The sequence below is a fragment of the Mercenaria mercenaria genome, chromosome 6 (assembly GCF_021730395.1).
Source record: "Mercenaria mercenaria strain notata chromosome 6, MADL_Memer_1, whole genome shotgun sequence".
In the NCBI taxonomy this organism is placed as follows: domain Eukaryota; kingdom Metazoa; phylum Mollusca; class Bivalvia; order Venerida; family Veneridae; genus Mercenaria; species Mercenaria mercenaria.
In genome coordinates this window covers 24596566-24621405 of record NC_069366.1, presented here as the reverse complement: position 1 = coordinate 24621405, position 24840 = coordinate 24596566, and the positions used below count along the sequence as shown (strand labels likewise).

The following is a 24840-nucleotide window of genomic DNA, read 5'->3' as shown; positions in this document are numbered from 1 at the left end:
AAGCTACTTCCTTTTGCAATATAGGCTTATGGAAGTCACCTGAAACTTTTTTTCTCTATTCTAACATGACTGACCACTCAAATTCTAGTGTGGCAATGTAACTACAACATAACTTCTATAAAAGTTGGATACACTGATTAATGCTAGCAATCTATACATGAATTATTTCAAATCCAAACTTCATATTACACAATTTTAATCAGTCTGGTATTACAAAAACCTATATAGTTTGATATCAGTAGTGAAAAGCTCTCCTTCAGATTCAGTGTGACCTTGACCTTATGACCTCGAAATCATGGGAGACATATAACATCGTAATTCATCTAGGTGAATGGGGTTGTTTCCCCTCACAACCCATGCCTAGGGTAGGTAGGTAAGTAGGTAGGTAGGTAAAATATTTTTATACAATTCAATAGTGTTAATTGATTTCCAGTTAGCATACATTTGTAATATAATCATAACTATAAAAGCAGCTTGTTTCTCAAGCATATCTTAATTAACACCACTTTTTGAGCCATAAATATACAAGTTATACATCTGTTCCATATTATCAGTTTGACTTAAAAGTAACAATACTGAAGTGTTAGGATTCTATGAGTATAAGAATCACACATCCTAAATAAGAGTGCCAAACTGTCACAATATAAGCTCGCAATAGCAAATTACTTTTGACTTTTAAAATACTACACTTTAATATTGAGCACACTAGCTGTCAATTTCTTTTTTCATTTTCCACTTTCTCAACAGCCATAACAAAGACTATCTGGCTGGTTATCGAACTTAGCAAAGAAAACAAGAAGTTGCGTTCAATAAACGCTTGATGCCCCCGGTGGCATCCTTGTCGATACAAAGCAACCTTAGTCCAAAACGAGGCCAAATTCAAGGTCAAACTGAGGTCAGGTGATGTCTGAAGATGAGGAATGGTCACAGGTTACATCTGCATTAGTATCAAGTCATTCTAGTAAGGGGTAATAATGCTAGACGAAACGGTCCCATTTGCTTAACCTCGTATGGACGGATGAACGAACATAGGGACGGACGGACGAACGAACGGAGGGACAGGACAATCACTATATGCCTCCCGCATCAGTAGATGCCAGGGGCATAATAACTCACCAAGTCCATGGAACTGTGTGCATGATCAGGACTTGATTTGATCTGATTTTGATTTGGGTTTTACTGTGCACCAAACACAGTAAAGGTTATATGGTTCCGAACAGGACTAAATATTTTCATTCATAGAAATAAAAACCTTAGGTGTGGAATCAAAACTTTTATACCTGCTGGAATCACAGAGATACAGCAAAGCAGTGTTCAGACTCTATTAATTGCCACTTGCGATCATGCAATGGTAGGACAGTGGTTCAAATTCTTTTTACACAAAGATCATCCCAGAACCACATGGGTCAATTGGGCTTGAGCTACAGCAGTTACCAACCATTTCAGCTGCCTTTCAAAGCCTTGGAGGGTCAAAGCTACAAGCTTTAAAATGTGTTGCTGTTTTTATTAAGCTATAAAAATTACACAGAAAGGTTCATGTCAGTTTATGCTAATGCTTGTTTCTAGGTTCAAAAGTTGGTTATTATTTTGGAATTCAGAGACCTGTAACTCAAAATGTCTCACATGTAACAAGTTTAAATGTCTGTAGACCCCACCACTCTGTTCTTTTATTGTTGTCAATATGACCTTCAATATGCCTGCAAGTTTCAGTATTCTCCAAATTATTATTTAGAAACAATCTGCTTCAACAGCAACTGACCCACAAAAAATATCACAGTACAGAACGAAATCCTAACTAAAAGATGCTTTTGTAGAAAAAGCTCATATCTCCCCCATTGAATGCATAGAAGTAATAGGCAAGAAGTCAATAGGGGACAGGAGCGAAAGTCAAAGAGATACTGATGATTGTCTGCAATAGGGATCATCTACTTGGCACGTCAAATTATCCCATGAAGTTTCAACATTCTGGGCCTAGTGGTTCTCAAGTTATGGGTTGGAAACGGTTTTCCATGTTCTGGCCCGTGACCACGACCTCTGATCAAGTGACCTCAAAATTCAATAGGGGTCATCTACTCTGCATGTCCAATCATCCTATGAAGTTTCAACATTCTGGGTCAAGTGGTTCTCAAGTTATTGATGGGAAATAGTTTTCCATGTTCAGGCCCCTGTGACCTTGACCTTTGCTCAAAAGACCCCCAAAACAATAAGGGTCATCTACTCTGTAAGTCTTATCATTCTATGAAGTTTGAAGGTTCTACGCCAAATGGTTCTTACTTTATTGATCGGAAACCATTTTCCATGTTCTGGTCCCTGTGACCTTGACCTTTGATCTAGTAAACTCAAAAATAATATGGGTCATCTACTCTGTAAGCCCTATCATCCTATGAAGTTTGAAGGTTCTAGGTCAAACAGTTCTCCAGTTATTGATCGAAAATGAAGTGTGATGGACAGATGGCCCTTGTGACCTTGATCTTTGATGGAGTGACCACAAAAACAATGGGAGTCATCTACTCTGTAAGTCCTATCACCCTATGAAGTTTGAAGGTTCTAGGTCAAATGGTTCTCAAGTTACTGATTGGTAATTGATTTCCATGTTCTGGTCCCTGTGACCTTGACCTTTAATAGACTGATCCTGAAATCAACAGGGGTCATCTACTCTGCATGTTCAATCATCCTATGAAGTTTCAACATTCTGGGTCAACTGGTTTTCAAGCTATTGATTGGAAATGATTTTCCATGTTCAAGCCCCTGTGACCTTGACCTTTACCAAAATAATTAGGGTCATCTGCTCTGCATGTCCAAGCATCCTATGAAGTTTAACAGGGCAGAAACAATATGTCTCCCCAAGTGTGGGTGGGGGGGGGGGGGGGGGAATAATAAAACTGACTAACCTGTCACAAACAATGGCAGTAAATGACAAGGTAGAAAAAGTGCAGGGGCAGTGGTCCAGTATGGCAGTAATAACAATGCTCACGAGTTTGATTCCCAAACTCCTTCAAATCAGAATTACTAACATCAGAATAAGAGTCTCCTGTACAGTCCTGGAGAGGTGTCACCATTATGGCTTAACATAAGTCTAAATACAAACAGCTTTATTTCAAGATTTACAGCATTTTTAAATACAGATGATTTCCTCTACAACTACAGTTTCTGACCAGACACTCTCAGTTTGCCCCAGTTGATAAAAGTAATCAATAAGAATTAAATAAAGCTGCCTATCAACTACAGCCACAAGTACATTTGTACTGGAAACAACCATATAACAGTAGTAATTCTTTTTTCTTACACAACAAAAAAAAATCACCCAAATGTGTGAATAAAGGGAGGGAGAGAGCTTCTGGGAGGAACATCTCTAAAGGATAGCAGCATATTTAACCTTGAACTGGACAATAAATTTCACAATATTTACCATGTGAATGTGATCGCTTCTCTTTCATCATAAAATTTCAAATAGCTTTTGGCAAGGATTTTCCATTTATAAATTTTGAATACATATTTGATTGTCAACTTGAAAATTTTAAATGAAGCTTTCATTATTTACTTTTTCTTCACACTGTTAGATTTTTCAATGTAGGATGAAACAGATGCTATTTTTAGACAGTGTGTGCATGATTTTGATCTAGAATTTCACTGTGACAGATAAAAAGCCATTTAAAACTATATATATGATATGTTCAAATGTCACTACAACCAATATCAATGTCCTCTAACATGATTTATGTATTCAATATAATTTTAACAATATTGAAGTATTATTTGCATATGTTAAAAACCTACTAATAACAGTTTTACTGTAATTTAGATAAACAGTTTTTGTACTTCGGAGTAAACACAGAATATCTACATTATGTTACAAGAGAAAATGATTTTCAGTGATTGGTTTGACAGAAGCAATCTTTCCAGTAATATTTGAATCACCAGTACATAAAACAAATTTACATGTAATGAATTGTCACAAAATCTGAACAGAACTCACTCTTCTTCTCAGTTTTGTCAATTAGTCAAATTACTTTTCTTTCCTAACTTTGACGTTTAATCAAAGAAAATTACCCAATTTTCCAATGGACACCCTTGAAGAAGTGTACTTGCCATTCAATGGCAGGTATATTTTTGCAACAAAAATTGGTGGTATATTTGGAAATGTTAAAAACTGAAATTTTTTTCAAAAAAAAAAAGGAAACTCAAGAGACATGGTAATTCCCCACAAACCAGGTTTTTTAAACATTTTCTATTTTTAGTAACAATGACCTTAACCTAATGGTGACTATTACTCACAGCCACCAATACAATCCCCCAACCTTTCTTTGTAGTTCTACATGTTTGAATCAACATTTTTTTCTAAAACGTAGAATTTGGTTAAAAAAAGTTGTGAATATATACTTGGAATTTCTGGCAAACATAAAGTAGGTCTTGACAAATCCACCTGTCTGCTGGTAAATAAAAGAAGAAATAAGTGAGTGGAACTTGTTGTAGTACAGGGCAATTTTTTACAAAAAATATAATAAATGATAAATCCAAATAGAAAGGAACCTAGCTAAAAAACCTAAAACGGAAGTCGATTTGATATTTGCAAATCTAAAACCTAAGAATTCGTCAAGCCCAGAAAATGAAAGGTTGTGTGCTTGATTTTTTGCTAGACTGATACGAAATTCCAACAACAACTATTACGCAACAGTCAGTTCTTTTTTTAGGAAAATTAGGCACATACTAGAAGGTGTTTTTGTGAACCCTATGTATTCTATTTTTAGCTCTGGCGGCCATTTTGTGCAGCGAAGCGAAACGTGCCAGCAATATGCACAACTGGGGTTGGTACTGATCACTCCTGTGAAGTTTCGTCGAAATCCAGCCAGCAGTTTGACCTGTGAAAGCCAGACAAGATTTTTCTACCTTTAGCTCTGGTGGCCATTTTGTGCAGCAAAGCGGAACATATCAGCTATATGCATAACTAGGCTTGGTACTGATCACTCCTGTGAAGTTTCGTCGAAATTTGTCCAGCAGTTTGACCTGTGAAAGCCGGACAAGATTTTCCTATTTTTAGCTATGGTAACCATTTTGTGCAGCGAAGTGAAACGTGTCGGCGACATGCACAACTAGGCTTGGTACTGATCACTCCTGTGAGTTTCGTCGAAATCCAGCCAGCAGTTTGACCTGTGAAAGCCAGACAAGATTTTTCTACCTTTAGCTCTGGTGGCCATTTTGTGCAGCAAAGTGGAACATGTCAGCTATATGCATAACTAGGCTTGGTACTGATCATTCCTGTGAAGTTTCGTCGAAATTTGTCCAGCAGTTTGACCTGTGAAAGCCAGACATGATTTTTCTATTTTTAGCTCTTGCGAGCATTTTGTGCAGCGAAGCTGAACGTGCCGGCGATATGCACAACTAGGCTTGGTGCTGACCACTCCTGTGAAGTTTCATCGAAATCCGACCAGCAGTTTGACCTGTGAAAGCCGGACAAGCTTAATGCGGACCGACAGACGGCAAAGGCAAAAACTATAAGTCTCGGAGACATAATTCCTAAGCTCACTGAAAAGAAAACACAGCTGAGTAGAGTTGTTGCTTTTAAGAGATTATTACCTATTAGAAATGACAATAACAGTCTTTGCATAGGTAGTGTTTGGTTTATACTAACTAACTTATGTGAAGCAAACTGAAGTTCTACAACCTATATTAATCACTCTCGACTTATCATCCCTGATGGCATCCATCACCACGATGGTACGAGAAAGAGTAGCCATTTTTCCTTTTAATACTAAGTGCCAAGCAAGGAAGCTACTGGTACCATTGTCCATCTGTTTGGTATAATATGACCAAGGAAAGACCCCACAACTGCCCGCACTCAAAGTGGGCACTACCTATCGCCGCTGTGCAGAGATTGCACTTTATGGGTCTTGTCAAAAGAGGATGGACGTTAATCTTTGATATGCTCAACTCAAAAGACAAGATCATTTACACCTGAAAATCTGAACATGAATATCTCAGGCAACACGACTTTAAACCAACTGAACATGGTATAAACATGCTGGCATGCAGAAATAAGGACATACCTGAATGATATATTCTATAGTGTTCTTTTCTTTGTCTCTCTGTCTTGAACTTTTCACATTTATTTCACACACATACACTGAAATATACAATGACAAAAAAGTAAGAAATTCGAAACCAAATTTAAGTTACCACAGTAAAACAACAGCGGAAAGAGTAACAACCAAATACATGAAATTTTACTTGCTTTTAACTGTTCATTTGATTTGAACAGGAATCCAAAATGTGTAACAGGGGTCATTCAGCCATCTGTCATCTGAACTATTCCCATCGTTACCAAGCTCTTTTTTTTTTTCTTTTTTTGGAAATATTACATGCATTTTATAACTAAACTCCTAATCATGTCACGTTTGAGCCAGTGAGACCTTTGCGTAGCTGGCACTCAATGTGCGAGACTTTGATGTATAGAAAGGTGTATTTCTCACCTTTATCTTGTGTTGCTGGACTATGTATATACTGTGAGGATAAAGGTGCTACTGGACTAGGTAATAAATGCATCTGAGGTACTCGTGGAGAACACATTGGTGATAACCGCTGGTCACATGACCGCATGTCACAAGATTCGGATAAGATCAACAGCTCTTGCTCTGGTAGAGTCTGAAATATAAAAAGACTTGAATTAAAAATAAAACCCTATAACGAGAGTAGAAAAATTACAGTCATGACTGTAGTTTCCAAGGTCTTATGAAGAAGTTTTTGGAGAAAAAAAAATACTAAATACCCTTAACCCTAATCATGCTGGACACAACTGATTCTGCCTTTGCAACCAGTGTAGATCATGATCATCCTGCAAATCCATGCAGTCTGATCATGATCTGCATGTTTCGCCATCCAGTCAGTATCTTTTAGGTAAGCACCCCTTTAAACAGTCAATGGTACTGCCCAAATTAAAAGATGCACAAGTTCATTATAGAAATTTAGCATAGTAAGGGTTAATGTCTTTTACCAATCCATATTGGTAAATTTTTTACACCCCAATATAATCTTAACAAGTCTTTTCCACTATGAGGAAGTAAGATGGATTTACAAAGCACTATTTCTTTTATATTCATTGAGCTTTTACTACTTAATTCATCATACTTCTTTTATTATACATGTTAAAGGGGGCACAGTGTTTTAGTGGTAACACGCTTCACTGTCAATCCAATGGTTTCAGGCTCGAATCCCAGTTCAGGCACTGGAAATTCTGAGATGCTCTTGAGTGTCTCTCACCTAAATACGAGGCCAGTACTGTCAACTTGTCTTATTACCCTACAAAGATTTTATAAGTTCCAATATGATATCTATACCTAGATGGGACAGGAGTGGAAGGGACAAAGTGTTTCCTTTTAGTTCCCCGTCCCAACAGTTATGTTGAAGTACAATTAATAATGTAAGTTTGCTATATATGTTTTAACTAGGTACACCAGAAGGGAAAATATCTGCAGTTTTAAGTGTCTGTAAAATGACTTATGAATGTTTAGTTTGAACAACACAAACTTGACCTACACATAAACAGGAAGTTTCCGAAAATGAGTAATGGCTGTCTTCAAGTACTCTTTAAAAATTACAAAAAAACAATATCATGGATATACTAGTACTTCAAGTTAAATTTTCAGTAATCAAAACAAAATAAACTATGACAGCTAATTATAGTACAATTTTTAATTTAGTTCAAACTGTTTCTGTAGGAGTGCTGCATGCATTAACAACAAGTCAAACTTAATGACGTTTGTCACCGACATAACAACTGCAGCTTAACAAACTTACAAACACATGTTTTTGATCAAGATGCAGTCTGAGATACAGAATTATGTGATGGCATGTAGACTGCAGATATAGCACATGTAATGCTACCCATTAAATGTTGACTTTCTGGAGAGAGTTTATATACCACATCCCTACAGGTGGCAGTTACTGGAACTAAATGTGAAAACAGAAGCTTCCATTGAAATAAATGTTGCCGTATAAATATTGCTATTCTGAAATACACGAAGTGGATTCTCAAGGAAACATTTTAAACAAGAGCTGTCTCCATAGGATGACATATGCCCCCGATGGCACTTTGAATGAGTAGTTATGGCCGATGTTAGAGTTTAGGACCTTTGACCTACAGAGCTGGGTCTTGCGCGCGACACGTCATCTTACTGTGCCACACATTCATGCGTAGTTATTTTAAAATCCATGCATGAATGACAAAGATATGGACCGGACACGCCCATCAATGCACTATCATGAAAAATGACCTTTAACGTCTAAGTGTGACCTTGACCTTTGAGCTACAGACCTGGGTCTTGCGCGCGACATGTCGTCTTACTGTGGTACACATTCATGCCAAGTTATTTGAAAATCCATCCATGTGACAAAGATATGGACCGGACACGCCCATCAATGCACTATCCTTTAATGTCTAAGTGTTGACCTTGACACGACCTTTTGAGTCTACGGACACTGCAGGTCTTGCAAGGGCGCGCACACTACTGTCTAGTTCTACTTAGCTGGATGGTACACACTGTCATGCCAATGCTTATTTGAAAATCCATCCATCGATGACAAAGATATGGACCGGACACGCCCATCAATGCACTATCCTTTAATGTCTAAGTGTGACCTTGACCTTTGAGCTACGGACCTGGGTCTTGCACGGGACACGTTGTCTTACTGTGGTACACATTCATACCAAGTTATTTGAAAATCCATCCATCGATGACAAAGATATGGACCGGACACGAAAATTGCGGACAGACTGACAGACCGACAGACCGACAGACGGTTCAAAAACTATATGCCTCCCTTCGGGGGCATAAAAAGAAAAACATTATCACCATTCAGTTATGGATGGGTATTATTAGAAATTTTGTATCACAATATAGTGTCATACGGCAACACCTTATCGCAATACGTATCACAATGTATCTTTAACCTTTACCCTGCTACATTTTTAAAATGAACCAGTCCATCATTCAATGTGGGCAGTACCACTTCTTACTCAAAGGGTGTTCACTGAAAATTTACTAACTGAATAGCAAACAGTACAGACCATGATCAGCCTGCACGGACATGCAGGCTGATCTTGGTCTGCACTGGTCGCAAAAGCAAAAGCACTTGTCGCGAGCAGGCTAAAGGTTAAGTGTAAAGTGATGTTTCAACGAAGTGTAAAGCTATACATGTTTCTGTATGAGTGGCATGCTAGTAAGATTATCAGTTATACAGAAAAAAACTTGCAATACAGACATCCATCGAACAAGCTATCAATTAATTATTATATTCACTAACAGGTATATCTGAGTAATTGAGGAATGCACCTGCCATATCAATTGATGACTGCTGTTTTGGTCTTACAAATATATAGATACAGTAAAACATTTGTAATGGGATTTTATTACATACTGTAACCACTTTTTAGTCCACATTATACCATCATGATTTTCTCCCAAACTCTATATTGAAAGACAACACAATATATATATATGACATACACACAACCTATAGCAATGTCTATTTTTAGCGTTCTTTAAAAGTGCAATGCTTTACACCATACATAAAAGCACCACCTACAGGTATCATCATTCGTCTGCAAGTGCTGGACAATATGTAAGAAAAGAGTTATAGTTCAGATTTTCTAAGTACAAAAAGGGCCATAATTCTGACAAAATGCAGGTTAGAGTTGCTTGACCTACATTGTTCCCTAATGATGATAAACAAGTGTGCAAAGTTTCAAAGCAGTAACTATTATAGTTTCTGAGAAAAGGTGACTTAAACAAACATTTTAACCAAGAAACTCAAAATTTCAAAGTGCAAAAAGGGCAATAATTCTGACAAAGTCATAATAGATAATACAGATGTATCACATTTGAAATTCCATACCGACTGTATACTTAATTAATTATATCTTTTTTACAGCCCAATCATTATACACTGTCAACAGTAATACTGCATATCCCTTATTTTAATCATAATATTATTTCTAATTTACAATCTCTCTATAGTTTACATATTCCAGTATTAAATAATCAATATATATAGTACTCTGAGTAAAGAAAGGACAATAATTAGATTATCTTCTTACCAGTGACTTTTTTACTATCTTTAACAGCTAAAAAGAAATTCAAATACAACTGTTTCCCCTAGCCAAAAATATCTATATTTTCGCCTAAAATTATTATATTTTCCCTTAAAGAAGGTCATATTTTCCCCTTGGAATTTAAAGAAATATTCCATATTAATAAATGTAGTGAATAATTTTACGATAGTCTATGTTTACACCTGGCTTTTCATCAGGAAATTGGGAAGAGGCCTTTCAAACTGGGAAATTCATATGTGATAATTCTCATTTTGGGAAAAGAGTGTTTTATTGAAACAGGGTTGTTTTTTTCTGTCTGCAAACGAGGTATTAACAGTGGACACAATTTGATGATTTCCTAATCATGAATCAGCTCATTGCTTCCTATGAATTGTGAAATATAATTGCCATAAAAAAAAAAAATTAACACTTTGGGAAGTTCCTCTGCCACAGTTGGGAAAAAAATGACCTTATTTTCAATAATTGGGAAGTGGCCGAATATCAGCCCCTGTTATATAAGGATAAAAAGCCGTTTTATGTTTTTCAACTCCAATTACCCCTATATTGCTTCAAATTCACAACTTGGCAGCTGTTATGGACTGATATTATATCATAGTCATACTTACTATGTTTACTTCTCATCAGGTGCCGAATTCATAAGAACAGTAGCATCAGTTTTTGCAAACTGGTACTGTGCCTGTTATCAAGAAAATCAAGTAACTTGGTTTGTCCCGCACTATGTTTTCCCCTTCAAAAAGCCACAGGTTGTTTTGAAAAAACAAAAATAAATCACTGCTTACATGAAATTTTAGTTAACTTTAATAATATTTCTTTTGCAGAATCTGATATCTCAGGGATCGAATTTAACGGTCGCTAACTCGCAAAATTCGAGTAAGAATAAAAAAATGCGAGTAGAAAATCATGGCACTCGAATATTTTTGCGATCACGTTCGAAAATCGGGGAATTCGCTCAAACTGTCCTTTTCTCTTTAAAAACTCCTTTCGGGCAGTTAATTTACCGATAATCACGTGACTGCTTCTAGACGCTTGTCGCTCTATACAAAAGTAATTATGGGATATGTAAGTAAGCGTCTAGGCAATATTTGTTTTCATTTTGGACGTCTGTAATTTGCAAAGTTCTGTGAAAATGGAGAGGAAATAACATGTTTCTTGGTGCAAAAAAGCCGGCGGAGCTCGAAAATGTTAGCAACACGACCAACAGTGACCTGAGAAAAACTTAAAAGATCAACGTCAAGCCAAAAGTCCAAAGAATCATTGAGTACTTTGGTTTGTATCGTACTTACAAAACCAGAAAGTCCCAAGCCTGTCCGAACCGTGAACTTTTATATGAAACCAAACAACAACAAAACAACTTGAATTTAGCACGTAAACAGCTTTTAAATAATTGCTAATTGAACCCATCATTTTGCTAGTGGAAAAAAATGGCACTAGCAAAAATTTGCTAGTTGGAAAAAAAGTTAAATTCGATCCCTGATATCTATCCAGCCTACTGAAATCATATCCCTAGTAAGAAAGGCAAAAATAGTTAATGTCTTAATAATACAGTCGAGACTGTTTTAAGAGACTGACTTTGGGAAGCAGCGGAAAAGGTCACATATGACAGGGAGTCTCTTAAAACAGTCTCATTTAACAGGATGACGCTGGTTTCATATATTTTTCCAATTAAAGTACATGAATATCGAATACTTATATATTGGCCTCTTTTAAGGTAGGAGTGGAAAATGATTAAATACTATTTCTTTAATTGCATATTGATAAAATATAAATTTCAAATAATTTGCATCATTCGTATGATGTTGATAAAACAAATTTAAGCTCATGATCTGGCAAGAAAATAAAGGGGAGCAGTAAAATATAAATGTTCCATTTGAACTGTTTACACACTGAGGTTTATGATATTTATATTTTTGTGTACTAATTGTTCATTGACATTTATTCGATTATTGACTGCATCTTTAATCTGTGTTTACTCCGTCGTTTCCTGTTAAATACTGCCATATTTTTGTTTCACCAGGAATAAAGTTAATTTATGCACCAACTCCGAATTCTTCAGCGACTTTATATGCTGGTTTTCCCTAATCGAGCAATTCAAGTGCCTTAACACGCTGTTCAAATGTCAAAACAGTTCTTTTTTATGTTTTTCATCAGCCAGTTTTTGTAAACAAATAAGTTCTTGTCTCAAACAACTTCATGCGAGATAAAGAACAGTAACTCTATCGTGTAAAAACTTGTGAGGGAGCGTCTCAAAGTCGCTGAAAACGGTCTAAATATCGATTCGGGAGCCCGATTTCAGTCGCTTGTAGCGTAAGGCAGGGGGTTGCTTAATTCAGACTCTTTTTATAGTAAATTGCATCCGGAGCATAAAATAGGGTCGCATATGACAGGGAGTCGCTAAATTCAGGGGGTCGTTAAGGCAGTCTCGACTGTACACTGCTTTTTTCATGCTATACGTATGATATACGTATGAAAAGACATACAATTAAACTAACTTATATGTACTTGAGTAAGTTACAAATAATACAAGCCTTTCTCTGTTTAGCAGGGATGCTTATTTCATCTGGTTGCTGTTGTTAGCCTAGAACAGTCTCAATACAGTTACTTGCAACGTAACTTGGTAAAGCAAGAGCACAGCAATGCGGAGCAATATATGCCCGAAGGTATTACCTTTGACCCCTAAGTGTGACCTTGACCTTGAAGTGAGCCATCCAAAACATGCACTCTGCACGACATCTCGATGCGGTTAACATTTGTGTCAAGTTTCCTAAAAATCCTTCAAGCAGTTCTAGAGTTACAGAGCATATATGAAACAGTCATACGACATTTGACCCCAAAGTGTGGCCTTGACCTTGAAGTGAACAATCCAAAACATGTGCTCTGCACGTCATCTCGGTGTGGTAAACATTTGTGTCAAGTTTCTTTGAAATCCTTCAATTTTGCAGAAAAATAATCACATTACTTAGACCGACATCAACAGCATCTTAAAATTACTCGGACATTCATAATTAAACTTAATTATCACTTTTTCTAAAAAGTTCTTAAAAACTGCCTGGTAATTAGTACGTGAGAAAACAATCGGAGTTACTTCAAACACTACGTAATCCGTCGTTAACAATTAGAAATTGTAACCTATGCAATCATGCCGACAGTCACATGTATTCGAGCTGATCATACACAGGGTTCCCACTGTCGGTCGCCAATGGCGCCAAATGCGACAAAATGTAAATTCTGGCGCCAAAAATCTTCAATTGGCGAATTTCATTGGCGCCTACAAGATAATCGTCGATCTGATCTTCTGATCTTTCTCAATGACGCAATAACGGATTCTCCAATATTTAACACTACACGAAGACAATACACGTGTCAATATCGATTTACACCTCGGGGCATAATTTAAAACTTCGCCGAGTCACTAGAGCGTTCCTCAACGCAAGAACGATTATCAGTCAATCTGATTCGCCAAATTTAGCCCTGCCTACTTACACGAAAGCAAATGAAACGAAATAATAGCTGCGTGCTTCGTCGAATGCATCACCATTTTTATGATGCAAAAAACGCGAGATAAATTTTCAGGTTATTTTAATGACAATCCGATTCGCCATGGTAATTGAGACCGAGAAAATGCCGGAAATAATGACACGTCACAGCGCGATCAAAAGATACACATATTCTCTGATTGTAAATAGATAAATCTTGCACAAGGGTTGTTAAATAAATCTACACGTTCGTAAATTTCAGTCGCGGTCGTATAGTTTCAATCGGAGAATTTTTGAGATACAAATGAACTAAAGCAGTTCTTTTGGTTCTTTTACATGCCCAACGTAAAGCATTGATACACGGGGGATAATTTTAAAAAGCTCAACCCCAGAGATTCGAAACAAAGAGCTTATAATACCTATAGGTGGTGTTTTCGCTATTCATTAGTATGTATGAAAGGAAACAGAAATTTAGTTATATATATAATGAAACTTAAGCATTTTAAAAAGCTTTTCAAAAGCTATAAAATAATATAAAACAACACTGTTTTTGATAAATGACCTAAACTTATTTTGAAATAAAAAGTTAAAAGAATAAAGAGATAAATATTCATGTTTTAAAAACATCTATTTAGTGAAAATGACCATTAAAGGGAGATAATTAAAAATGGCAAACTATATAAAGGGATAATTTTATAGATTGAGCAATTACTTTTGTTTAGTAAATGTTCTTGAAAATGGTTGAGAAGATTAAAAACTTTTTTTTGATTCAATGTGATATTAGGATAAATATTCATGTTTTAAAAACATCTATTTAGTGAAAATGACCCTTAAAGGGAGATAATTAAAAATGGCAAACTATATAAAGGGATAATTTTATAGATTGAGCAGTTACTATTGTTTAGAAAATGTTCTTGAAAATGGTTGAGAAGATTAAAAACTATTTTTGATTTAATGTGATATTAGGATAGACTGGTTCAAGAGCAAATTGCATGGTTACTGTAAAGAATCAAATGAAAAAGAGATTGAAAAAGAAAATGGTATGTCGCCCATCAGTGATCACAGACTATTGGCTCCAACTTGAGAGCCACTGGCGCAAACTTTTCCTGATTGGCAAATTTGTTGGCGCAAAGTGAAATTGACCCAGAGGAAACCCTGATACATATGCCGCCTCGCGGTGTAGCGGAAATGGGCAACGCTGATTGGCTATACACGGCTATCAGTGACAAGCGAGTAGGGTTGGATACCGGTTCCCGGTATCGGTACAATACCGAATAATCACTTCGAAAAGTACCGGTATATACCGTTTCATAAAAGAACCGGTTCCGATTTCGGTATTTCCATAAAAGTAAAAACAAAATTCTTACAAAATCTGCGGCAAAATAAAGCAGAAATTTAAGCAAATAGCGTAATAACTCGATCGACACTGTTTACTGTGAAACTGCTCAGAGTAACCTCCCTTGACATGGAGAGCTAACCGAGCGAATAGTTTCGTATGCTAAATATTACCTGAAATACTTCTTTTGCCGTCGTTTTAAACAACGTAAACCAATACTTAATTTCAAAATATACGACACTATCTTTCTTTGCAGTTTTCTTTTAAAACCAATGAAAAACAAGAGCACCGCCTTGCGGGTGCTGACGCTCATCTGATTTTTTTTGTGTAATAGAAATATTGTCCTACCCACGATTTTCTAAGTCTAAAAAGGGCCATCATTCTTGCAAAAAGCAGGACAGAATTATGTTTCTTGATGTACAGTGTCCACTTATGATGGTGAAAAACTGTTGCAAGTTTTAAAGCAATAGCTTTGATAGTTTATGAGAAAAGTCGACTTAAACATAATACTCAACCAAGAAAATGATTTTCTAAGTCCAAAAGGGGCAATAATTATTGCAAAAAGCAGGATGGAGTTATGTTGCTTGCTATACAGGGTCAGCTTATGATGGTGAACAAGTGTTGCAAGTTTTAAAGCAATAGCTTTGATAGTTTAGGATAAAAGCTGACCTAAACATAAAACTTAACCAAGAAAACTGATTTTCTAAGTCCAAAAGGGGCAATAATTCTTGCAAAAAGCAAGATGGAGTTATGTTTCTTGATGTACAGGGTCTGCTTATGATGGTGAACAAGTATTCCAAGTTTCAAAGCAATAGCTATGATAGTTTAGGAGAAAAGTTGACCTAAACATAAAACTTAACCAAGAAATCTGATATTTTCTAAGTACAAAAGGGGCCATAAATCTTGCAAAAAGCAAGATGGAGTTATGTTTCTTGCTATACAGGGTCAGCTTATGATGGTGAACAAGTATTCCAAGTTTCAAAGCAATAGCTTTGATAGTTTAGGAGAAAAGCTGACCTAAACATAAAACTTAACCAGGCAACGCCGACGCAGACGCAGACGCCGACAACCGCTCAAGTGATGACAATAACTCATCATTTTTTTTTCAAAAAATCAGATGAGCTAAAAATGATGTAAATAAAAAATTACGAGACTAAGCTGTAACCTACGTAAACAAATAATCCGTTTTCGCGAACCATTAGAAATAATGTTATTGTTGGAATGTTGGTTGTTTCAAGTGTTTTGAAGGTTACTGTTCAATTAAAAATGTGTTGCAAAGTGTTTCACTTTAAAAACATTACTAGTCAACCTAGTCGAAGATTATCATGAGTGAGAACGAGTCTGACTTGTTAGAGGGGTAATTTGAAAGCTAATAAGTGTTCTGTTTAACAGTTCTAGACAGTACTGAGCTTTAAAAGCATTACTACAGCGAGTGTATTCATAGATTTAAATTGCATAGTGAGCAAGGTATCTGCTCTAGATTTTTATTTTGGAAAACTAGTCTGTAAGATATGTTTATTTTTTACTCTTTCATAATCTAATACATACAATATTCCATTAACAGACTTAAATGTTTATTTATCACAGCAAATTTTCATGTATATCTACTTACATAGGTGTATATATAATACTAAGCAAGTCATTGCTTATGTAATGTACTACAAAGCATGGTATCGGTATCGTTAAAAATACCGTATCGTTTCGTTGGTATCGGTATCGGACCGCTTCGTCCTTAACGATATCCAACCCTACAAGCGAGTAACTCCGCCCACATATTTTGCTCTCGAGTCAAACCTTGTGTATTCGCAGGTTTATGTAATCAATTAATTTTCATTGCGTCTCACTGCAGAAACGTGCGTCCGGGGACTCCCAAGCTACAATAAAAACGCGTATACCGGGACCAATTATGCGTACAGGGACGCCAATTTCAGCGTTTCAGAGAACCCTGTAGTTAACATTGATCAACCATTGGAACTTCTTCAGTCAATTTCTTTTTTTAATTACACCATCTGACAGACAGAAACAGAACGCCAAAAATGCTAGATCTGTGCCAACTTCATAACGCGAAAGTGCAAGCGAGGAACCTGTATTTTGCTCCCACTATTACAATGTAGTATGACCCTCTTATATTTTGCCCCTATACATAATATATAGCCAACAGATATAACACTTGTCATGGGTTCCATTTGAGCCGGGACCCCGGGTCTGGACCCGGGAGATTTTCAAAAGACGCTCAAAGGACCCGGCATGATAATTGCTTGTGCATCACTCTGGACCCGGAGGCATTTTCCTTTGATAATCCTTCCTCTTATCATTCATTTTCTACAGTAAAGCTATGTCCACCATAAACACGTGTATTCAAAATAAACACTCGCCGTCATGCCCTCCAGCCTTTGATCTTCTGCTGATTCCCGCCCTTTACCCTGTGGACATGCCTGGCTGATATTTCTTTATCAGCAAGTTACGTCACGGCGAGTGCACATAGGTAATGAGAATCAATGAAGTGTTAAGATTAATTGATAAAGCGTATTGATTGTGTACTGTCAAAAAGGCGCCAATTATTAAATTATCTGTATTAAAGCGACCAGCTGATTACCGAGCATGTGAAAAGTGCCCTGCAAGATTTCTTCATGCAAACTTTAAATTAGACCATTGTTTAGTGATCGTACCTTAATTTCAACAAGAAAATCCACAAATTTTAATGAATTTGGAAAGCAAAAATAAGTTTAGAATGTCCGTTCACGATTCTAATTGCAACCAATGACATACTGCAATATTTCCAAAATTCACTAAAAAAACTGACTTTCAATGCAATTTTTAATGAAAAGTAGCATCATTATTTGAGTAACTATCTCTGGTTTACTTTAGTGGACCAAGTTAACTGAGCAAAATCAACATTTCAGACGACATTCCGAAAGTGTACCAGTATCCGGATAGTACGTTTTGGATACATTTTTACAGTGTTTTAGCACTTTTCTGTTAAGAAATAAAAAATATTGAAGAAAAACCTCATCAAATTAATATGAATTTTAATAAATATTAATTTACAATATGAGGTTATATGACCTGAAACAGACACTTATTATGCTGTAACATGTTCTTGGTTTTATTGTTTTATTAGCTATTTATTACATAGTATTACTATGTAAGAAAATATAGTCAATTGTATTGATGTATTGGGACAGGACTCTTGTATTTTGAAAAAGGACCCTTCAAAATTTGGACCCAAGGGTCCTGGGACTCTTGGGTTTTCAGGTCTAGTGGAACCCCTGACTTGTGTTTTCATGCAGTTAATAAAAACTACAAAACATCACTCAATCTGAGAACTTCTTATTCTTAACCATATTTAAGGATTTTTGAAAGCTCTTAAGAATCAGAAATGAAGTACTTTCCAGAAAATTTCCTTGGATTTCAACAAAAGTTCTAGTTTTATATAAATTTGCATTAAATAGATAATGGAATATTTCATTAATCTAAATCAATGCATGTTTTAAAACAGTGTATAATTTTGCAATTAATTCATTTTCAAACTATATTGATTATGCATCCAAGGCAGACAAAGGGAGGTAACAATAACCATACAAGCTTGCATTTATCATGAATTTCAGCTGAATAATATGACTGTCAGTCATGATGAAAATCTATCACAAGTATGATGAAATATTCATGTTATTCCCTATGCTAAGTAAGTTCATAAATTTAATACTTAAACTATGTAAGCTAAAATCATTCTGTTTTGGTTAGGCAACCAGGAGTAGGCAAAAATCTAGTACATGTACATTGTACATTTGTGTCAAACTATTTTGAATTCAGACCATGCATGTCAAAGTTATGGACCAGACACGAAGACCATAGTGTTATTTCTAGAGCGACGCAGCGGGGCGCCCCGCCCTGCCCTTTTTTACTGCCGCCACGCTGCCCTTAAAATTCGCCCTCTTGCCTTTGATCTTCTGCTAAATCCCGACATTTCCCTGTTGACACGCCTCGACGATTTTTGATCAGCAAATTACGTCACAGCAAGTGCACACAGGTAATAAGAATCAATGAAGTGTTAAAACTAACTGATAAAGAGTATGGATCCTGTGTAATGTCAAAAAGGCGTTCGTAAGCGGCCAGCTGATTACCGAGTACGTGAAAAGTGCCCCAGATTTCTTTGTGCAAAATTTAAAATTAGACCGTTGTTTAGTATAATAACAAGTATATATCAACGCAGTTTGATTCTACTGTAATTTCAACTAGAAAATGCACAAATTTTAATGAATATCGAAAATAAAAGTAAGTTTTGAATGTCCGTTCACGAGTCTTATTACTCCCGATGTCGTATGCAATTTTTCCATATTTCCTTCAAAAAAGCTGACTGTCGGTGTATTTTTTTATGATGAGAAACATCAAACTTTGAGGAACTATCTCTGGTTTACCCTAGTGGGTCATGTAAAATGAGTACAAACTACTTTCAGACAACATTCCGAAAGTGTACCAGTATCCGGATAGTATATTTTGGATATGTATTTTAGTAAACTTTAACCTTACTGTAAAAATTTAGCACTTTTCTGTTAATGAAATATTGGTGAAAGTCCTGATCAATACAACATGACTTTTGATAATTATCAGTTTACAATGTGACCTGAAACAGGCCTTTTACTATGTTGTTTACAACATGATCTTGGTTTCAAGATTAAGCTTACATTGAGGCCCTCCACTATTTCATATTCATATGAATAAGTTGACATTCTTGGTGACATTTTTAAGACAAAGGCTTGAATGGTTTAACCTAAACTATAAAGTAAGTAAAAAACCTTTGTAAACTATGTTACTGGTTTTGGGAAGACTTACCACTTTATTCTGTGACATTTCTTTTAAGTGTGCAATAAGTAATAGAAAGAGCATTGAAACTCGAGGGTAAACGATTTGTACGAGGGGGCATAGCCCCCGAGTATAAATCGTTTACCCGAGAGTTTTAATGTTCTTTCTGTTTTGTATCATAGCCATCCATATATGTAGTTGTAGGCGTTCCACATTGTCTATACAGCAGTTTGTGAGTACTAAAATCCTTGCTTACAAATGTGTAAAGCCAGGTAAAATAAACAATGCTAGAGCAGAAAATCAATAAAATACACGTCGCTGTCTACTGTTCCAGACATGCTGGCATACTTTCCTATCCAACAGTGCGGTAACTAGAGTGCGGGTATTAAATACCTGCACACTTTTAGTTACCGCACCCTGTAGTCAGAGTATACGAATTACCTGCACCAAATTTGTTAAGAAAAAACACCAAGCTATGATACAATGATAAATGGAATACATATTAACTATAGATATCTAGGAATGCAACTACAGCTACAATAACTTTCACGTCTAAAAGAGCACCCTGCCCCTTTCGGACAGCACCCTGCCCCTTTTAGGCAGCACCTTGCCCTTTTTGAGCTCTAGAAATAACAATAGACCACATTATCAGTATATATGTACTGAAAATTGCCTAAGTTTAACCAAGCACTGTGAGTCACCTTGACCTTTGAGCTAGTGAAATGGTTTTGCGCATGACACATTGTCTATCCATGCTTATCATTTGTGTCAAATTATTCTGAAACTGGATCATGCATGTCAAAGTTATGGCCTGGACATGAACACCACCCTTTCCTGAACACACAAACAAACAGACACACACACGGACAGGGGTAACACTATATGCCCCCCTCCATTTTATGGCGGGGGCATAAAAATCCAATGCCAATCACACTTGTTTACCAATTCAACAGTCTGTCCTGTAATAATTGTAACTTAATGCAGTTTAATATTTGAAATTTCTATCTATATGGCTTGCCTTAGATTTATATGTATACATGGTTTAATTTATACCAATTCAATGGAAAACTGGATTGGAAAAGACGGGTTCATAACATATTTCTTGATGAACTTGCACCATTTTTGTGTCTGGTTAGGTGACTTAGGTCTGAAAATATTGTTTGTTTGAAGGGTAATGCTCCAAAAATTAGTTAGTAGGCTTTTTATTTTGTTGAGAGAAATTGATGTTATTTAAATCAGAATCTAAAACTGTAGATAGGGCTCTACAAATTCTCTGAAAGGAAGCCATCCTGCAGAATAAGCTGCCTGGAATTTTCAGTCATCCTGCTACAATCTGAACTAAGCCGGAATTCATTAAACATGACAGATTTTAAAGTTGCAACAATCATTCCAACTTCCACAAGTTTAAGAGTCCTGCTTTTCAAATTGTTTTAATTTATCCATAGTAAAAACAAGACGAGTACTATGTAGCAGTTCCACTAGACTAGAGATGATTTCTACTCACAGCTTACATGGCAGTGTTTTTTTCCACTGATTTGGGAATGGAGCCGGGGCCTTTACAATTGGGAAAAATGTGTAGTAAAACACATAATTTGGGAATTGTTAAAAGTCACATTTTCTATAAAAATGTCACATTTAAAAAAAAAATTGTCATAAAATTGATCATTATACATTAAGCAGGCATGTTGTCTCGTGTTTCAAGGTTTCATAGGTACAGTCTTGTAAAAAAAAGTTGAAAAAAGTAAGAAAAATTTAACTTTGTGAATTTTAGCTTCGAAACTGGGGAAAAAAAACATACTATTTGTCATTGGAATTGGGGCCCAGTTTTGGGGAAATTGGCCCCAAATTGGCCAGAAAAAAAAGGAAGTGGCTATTCCTACGGTCCCGTAAGAATACCCTCACAGGCTATTCCTACGGCTCTCCCGTAAGAAAAGTGAAATAGCCCGCAGGTGGCTATTCCTACGGCTCTAAAGACAGTTTGCATGTCCACCTTGTATTGCATTGTACTGAATTAATTCAACTGGTATATTTTCGAAGAAATTGTTTACTTTTCAGTTTCACGCCCAGGGCGCCCCCTCCCAATAATTTGACCAATTAAGCTAATTCTCTTATCAATCTTTTGACAACGAGTCAATTTTAGCTGTGTCCTGCAGTTTTGTAGTTGTTTTTGAGGTTTTAACAACCACTTTTTTTTAAAAAAAAAAAACACACAAAAAAAAACGTTGTTTAACATTTTATGGAACTGGGTTTGTTATAGGTCGGCTGACTTTCAAAATGTACGCCGCCCTAGCTGCCGTCCCCACTCTAAAAATGCTTCCTACGTGCCTGGCAAGCGCCTGGATTCTTCCTCTAGTACCAGAAAGGCTGGAAAATCATCAAATGACACATTTTCCTGTCAATGTTATGTTAAGCATTTTCACACACAATATGTAGCTGTCCAGCAATGAAAGCCTTAATGCAAGAATATCTGATCACCACCCGAAAGAAAATGCACAGGTCTACCTTCCAATCAAAATTTAACAGTGACTTAATGATAATGAACATGTAATGGAGGCCAAATGCAAAGGGGATATTAGAAATGCTCTCCGTCCGTGCTTGCGTCCGCAACGATCTTTGTCCGGAGCATAACTCCAAAAGTACTGGAGGGATTTTCTTCAAACTTCATACACTGATAGAACACATTGGGAGGAAGTGCAGTGTGCAAGAACAATAACTCTACCTTGCCTATTTTTTTAGTTATTCCCCTTTATCATATTTTCTTAAAATTTGTCCGGAGCATAACCCCAAAAGTACTGGAGGGATTTTCTTCAAACTTCATACACTGATAGAACACATTGGGGGGAAGTGCAGTGTGCAAGAATTATAACTCTACCTTGCCTAACAACATACCGGTAATTTATGGTTTTTAACCGATATTTGTGCTAAGTTCAGTGATTTGAATATTACTTCCTTTTCTTTAAAACAATGTAAAATAACACTTACATATCTTAAAGACGATTATCTCTAAGTGAACTGAAAAATAAGGCAATTAATTTGGATGGCAAGATATGGGAACCACAAACTGTGGTTTGAAATGAAATGATAATAATTTTTACCATTTTGAAGTGCTCCCTGTAATCTTTATGACTTTATGACTTGATTTTGCATGTCGATGACCATCTGGCAAAATCAACACCCGTATATACTTTTCGTTTCTAATAATACTTAGTATAAGTATATTTTTTCTTGAAATTGGCATGCACACGTTAGAAATATATACTTAATAAAAGCTTAAAAGGATTTTTAAAAAGTAATCAACACTTTAGATTTTATGTCTTGATTTGCCTTTTACTTGAGATTTCTTCCCCATATAAATTCTGTCCAAATCAACACCCTCAAACGTTTTTCGTGAATAAAGCTTAAATGATTCTTTAAAAAATATCACTTATAAATTTTATATCTTGATTTTGCCTGTCATTTAAAATTTCTGCGTTATACAGTGAACCTGGCGAAATCAACACCCGTATACGTTTTTCGTTTCAAAACCACCTTATATATAACTGTTTTTTCTTGAAAATTGACATGCAAAGTTCTCTCTCGATGTGATACTAAAAGGTAAACAATTTGTTCGAAAATATACCATTTAAATTAATTCCGTACAATGCAGTTCAAGATGGACATACAAAACTGTCTTTAGAGCCGTAGGAATAGCCACCTGCGGGCTATTTCACTCCTCTTACGGGAGAGCCGTAGGAATAGCCTGTGAGGCTATTCTTACGGGACCGTAGGAATAGCCACTTCCTTTCAAAAACTGCATGGGGGAGAGTAGATTTGTCAAGCCTAATCCACCCTCCAGCCTAGTCAGTGCTTCCTCTTGCTGAGTACTATTAGGTCAAACACAAAGCCAAAGCCCACTAGGTAAGTTCATCTGCCTTTGACAACAACTCAGTCTAAACCAGGACACCAAATTATAATGCCCAGACTGGGCAGCTTTGTAAGTTCCCAAGCTAATTTTAAATCATTTCATCCTCTTTCATCAAACGCCGAAACGGTGGTAAATTGCAATCTGAACGTCTAAAAATTCTGGCGATTTAAAAGCCTCAACAGATTAGAAAACACTGTGTTTAATTTTTTTCATTAATAACATTATACCTTATTTAGAATCCTTTCAGCTGCTTCATTAGCTTCTCTGTAATACTCGTACATTCTCGATTTTTGGTGGAAAGTAAATGCTGGATGATTCATTGCCATTGATAAAACCAGAAGAATATTGTGTACAGTTATTACATCCATAGTGTCTATCACAGTTAAGGCCTCTCGAACATGTTTTTCCAACAATCTGAATATAATGTTGGAACAGGTTCTGTTTGACGAATGCATGAGAGCAAGGTACACTGCCATTTTAGTTCTAAACACTCTGCCATCTGTTTCATTAAATTTTGACAGTTCATGACGATTGTTTGCTTTGCCCTCAGATTCCCTCAATTGGTGGAAATCTTTCCTTGCTAAGTCTTCAACATATGACCCTATGAATCGTAGTTCCATAGGGAGACACATTTGTAACATTCCGCACATATAATCTATCCTTTTGTGTGGACTCAGGTTTTTGAACCACGTACAAAGATCTTCTTTACACACCATTTTAAAAAAATTGAGTGATAAAAGCACTGACAATTGGGTTAAAACAGGTTAAAATTCATGTTTTGACCTCGAAATAATTTTCCATTCAGAAGTTTACAGGAACCGACTGAACATCCGGGTCCTTATAAAGTAACCAATGAACAAATTGTCAGACTATTTTCCGTTATTACTCCGTTCTAGAATTTATGCGGTGTTACTAAGTTACACCTCTTACCGCCGGCGAAATACTACCTTCTTATAGCTCAAAGTTTATGGATTGTTGGCAAAAATAAAATGAGATTGTAAATAGACCAATTAAAATGAATTAATTCTTGAATTCTGTTTTAAATGTTGTTTCTTTGGAAACGTTAAGCAGAAGCAGTGGTCCAGAGGTAACACTGTTTGATTACGTAACCAGGGGTCGTGAGTTCGAGCCACCGCTCCTCCAACTAAAATTTACTAACATTGGGATAAGAGTCCCGTGTATGGATGCTTTACACCTGGCACGTTAAAGAACCAGGGAA

At 36.2% G+C, this 24840-nt stretch overlaps 1 protein-coding gene across 1 annotated transcript in view; it reads right to left on the bottom strand.

The window, feature by feature from the left end:
* The window catches only part of LOC123549384 (zinc finger CCHC domain-containing protein 2-like), a 51353-nt gene extending 26905 nt beyond the window's left edge, over positions 1 to 24448 (bottom strand). The window contains exons 1-3 of the mRNA XM_053546712.1: positions 23849 to 24448; positions 6468 to 6639; positions 6045 to 6121 (exon numbers count right to left, since the gene is read on the bottom strand). Of these exons, the coding sequence (XP_053402687.1) occupies positions 6045 to 6121; positions 6468 to 6639; positions 23849 to 24337 (738 nt within the window). The 5' untranslated portion in view covers positions 24338 to 24448. The remainder of the gene's footprint in view (positions 1 to 6044; positions 6122 to 6467; positions 6640 to 23848) is intronic.
* Between the last annotated feature and the right edge of the window lie 392 nt (positions 24449 to 24840).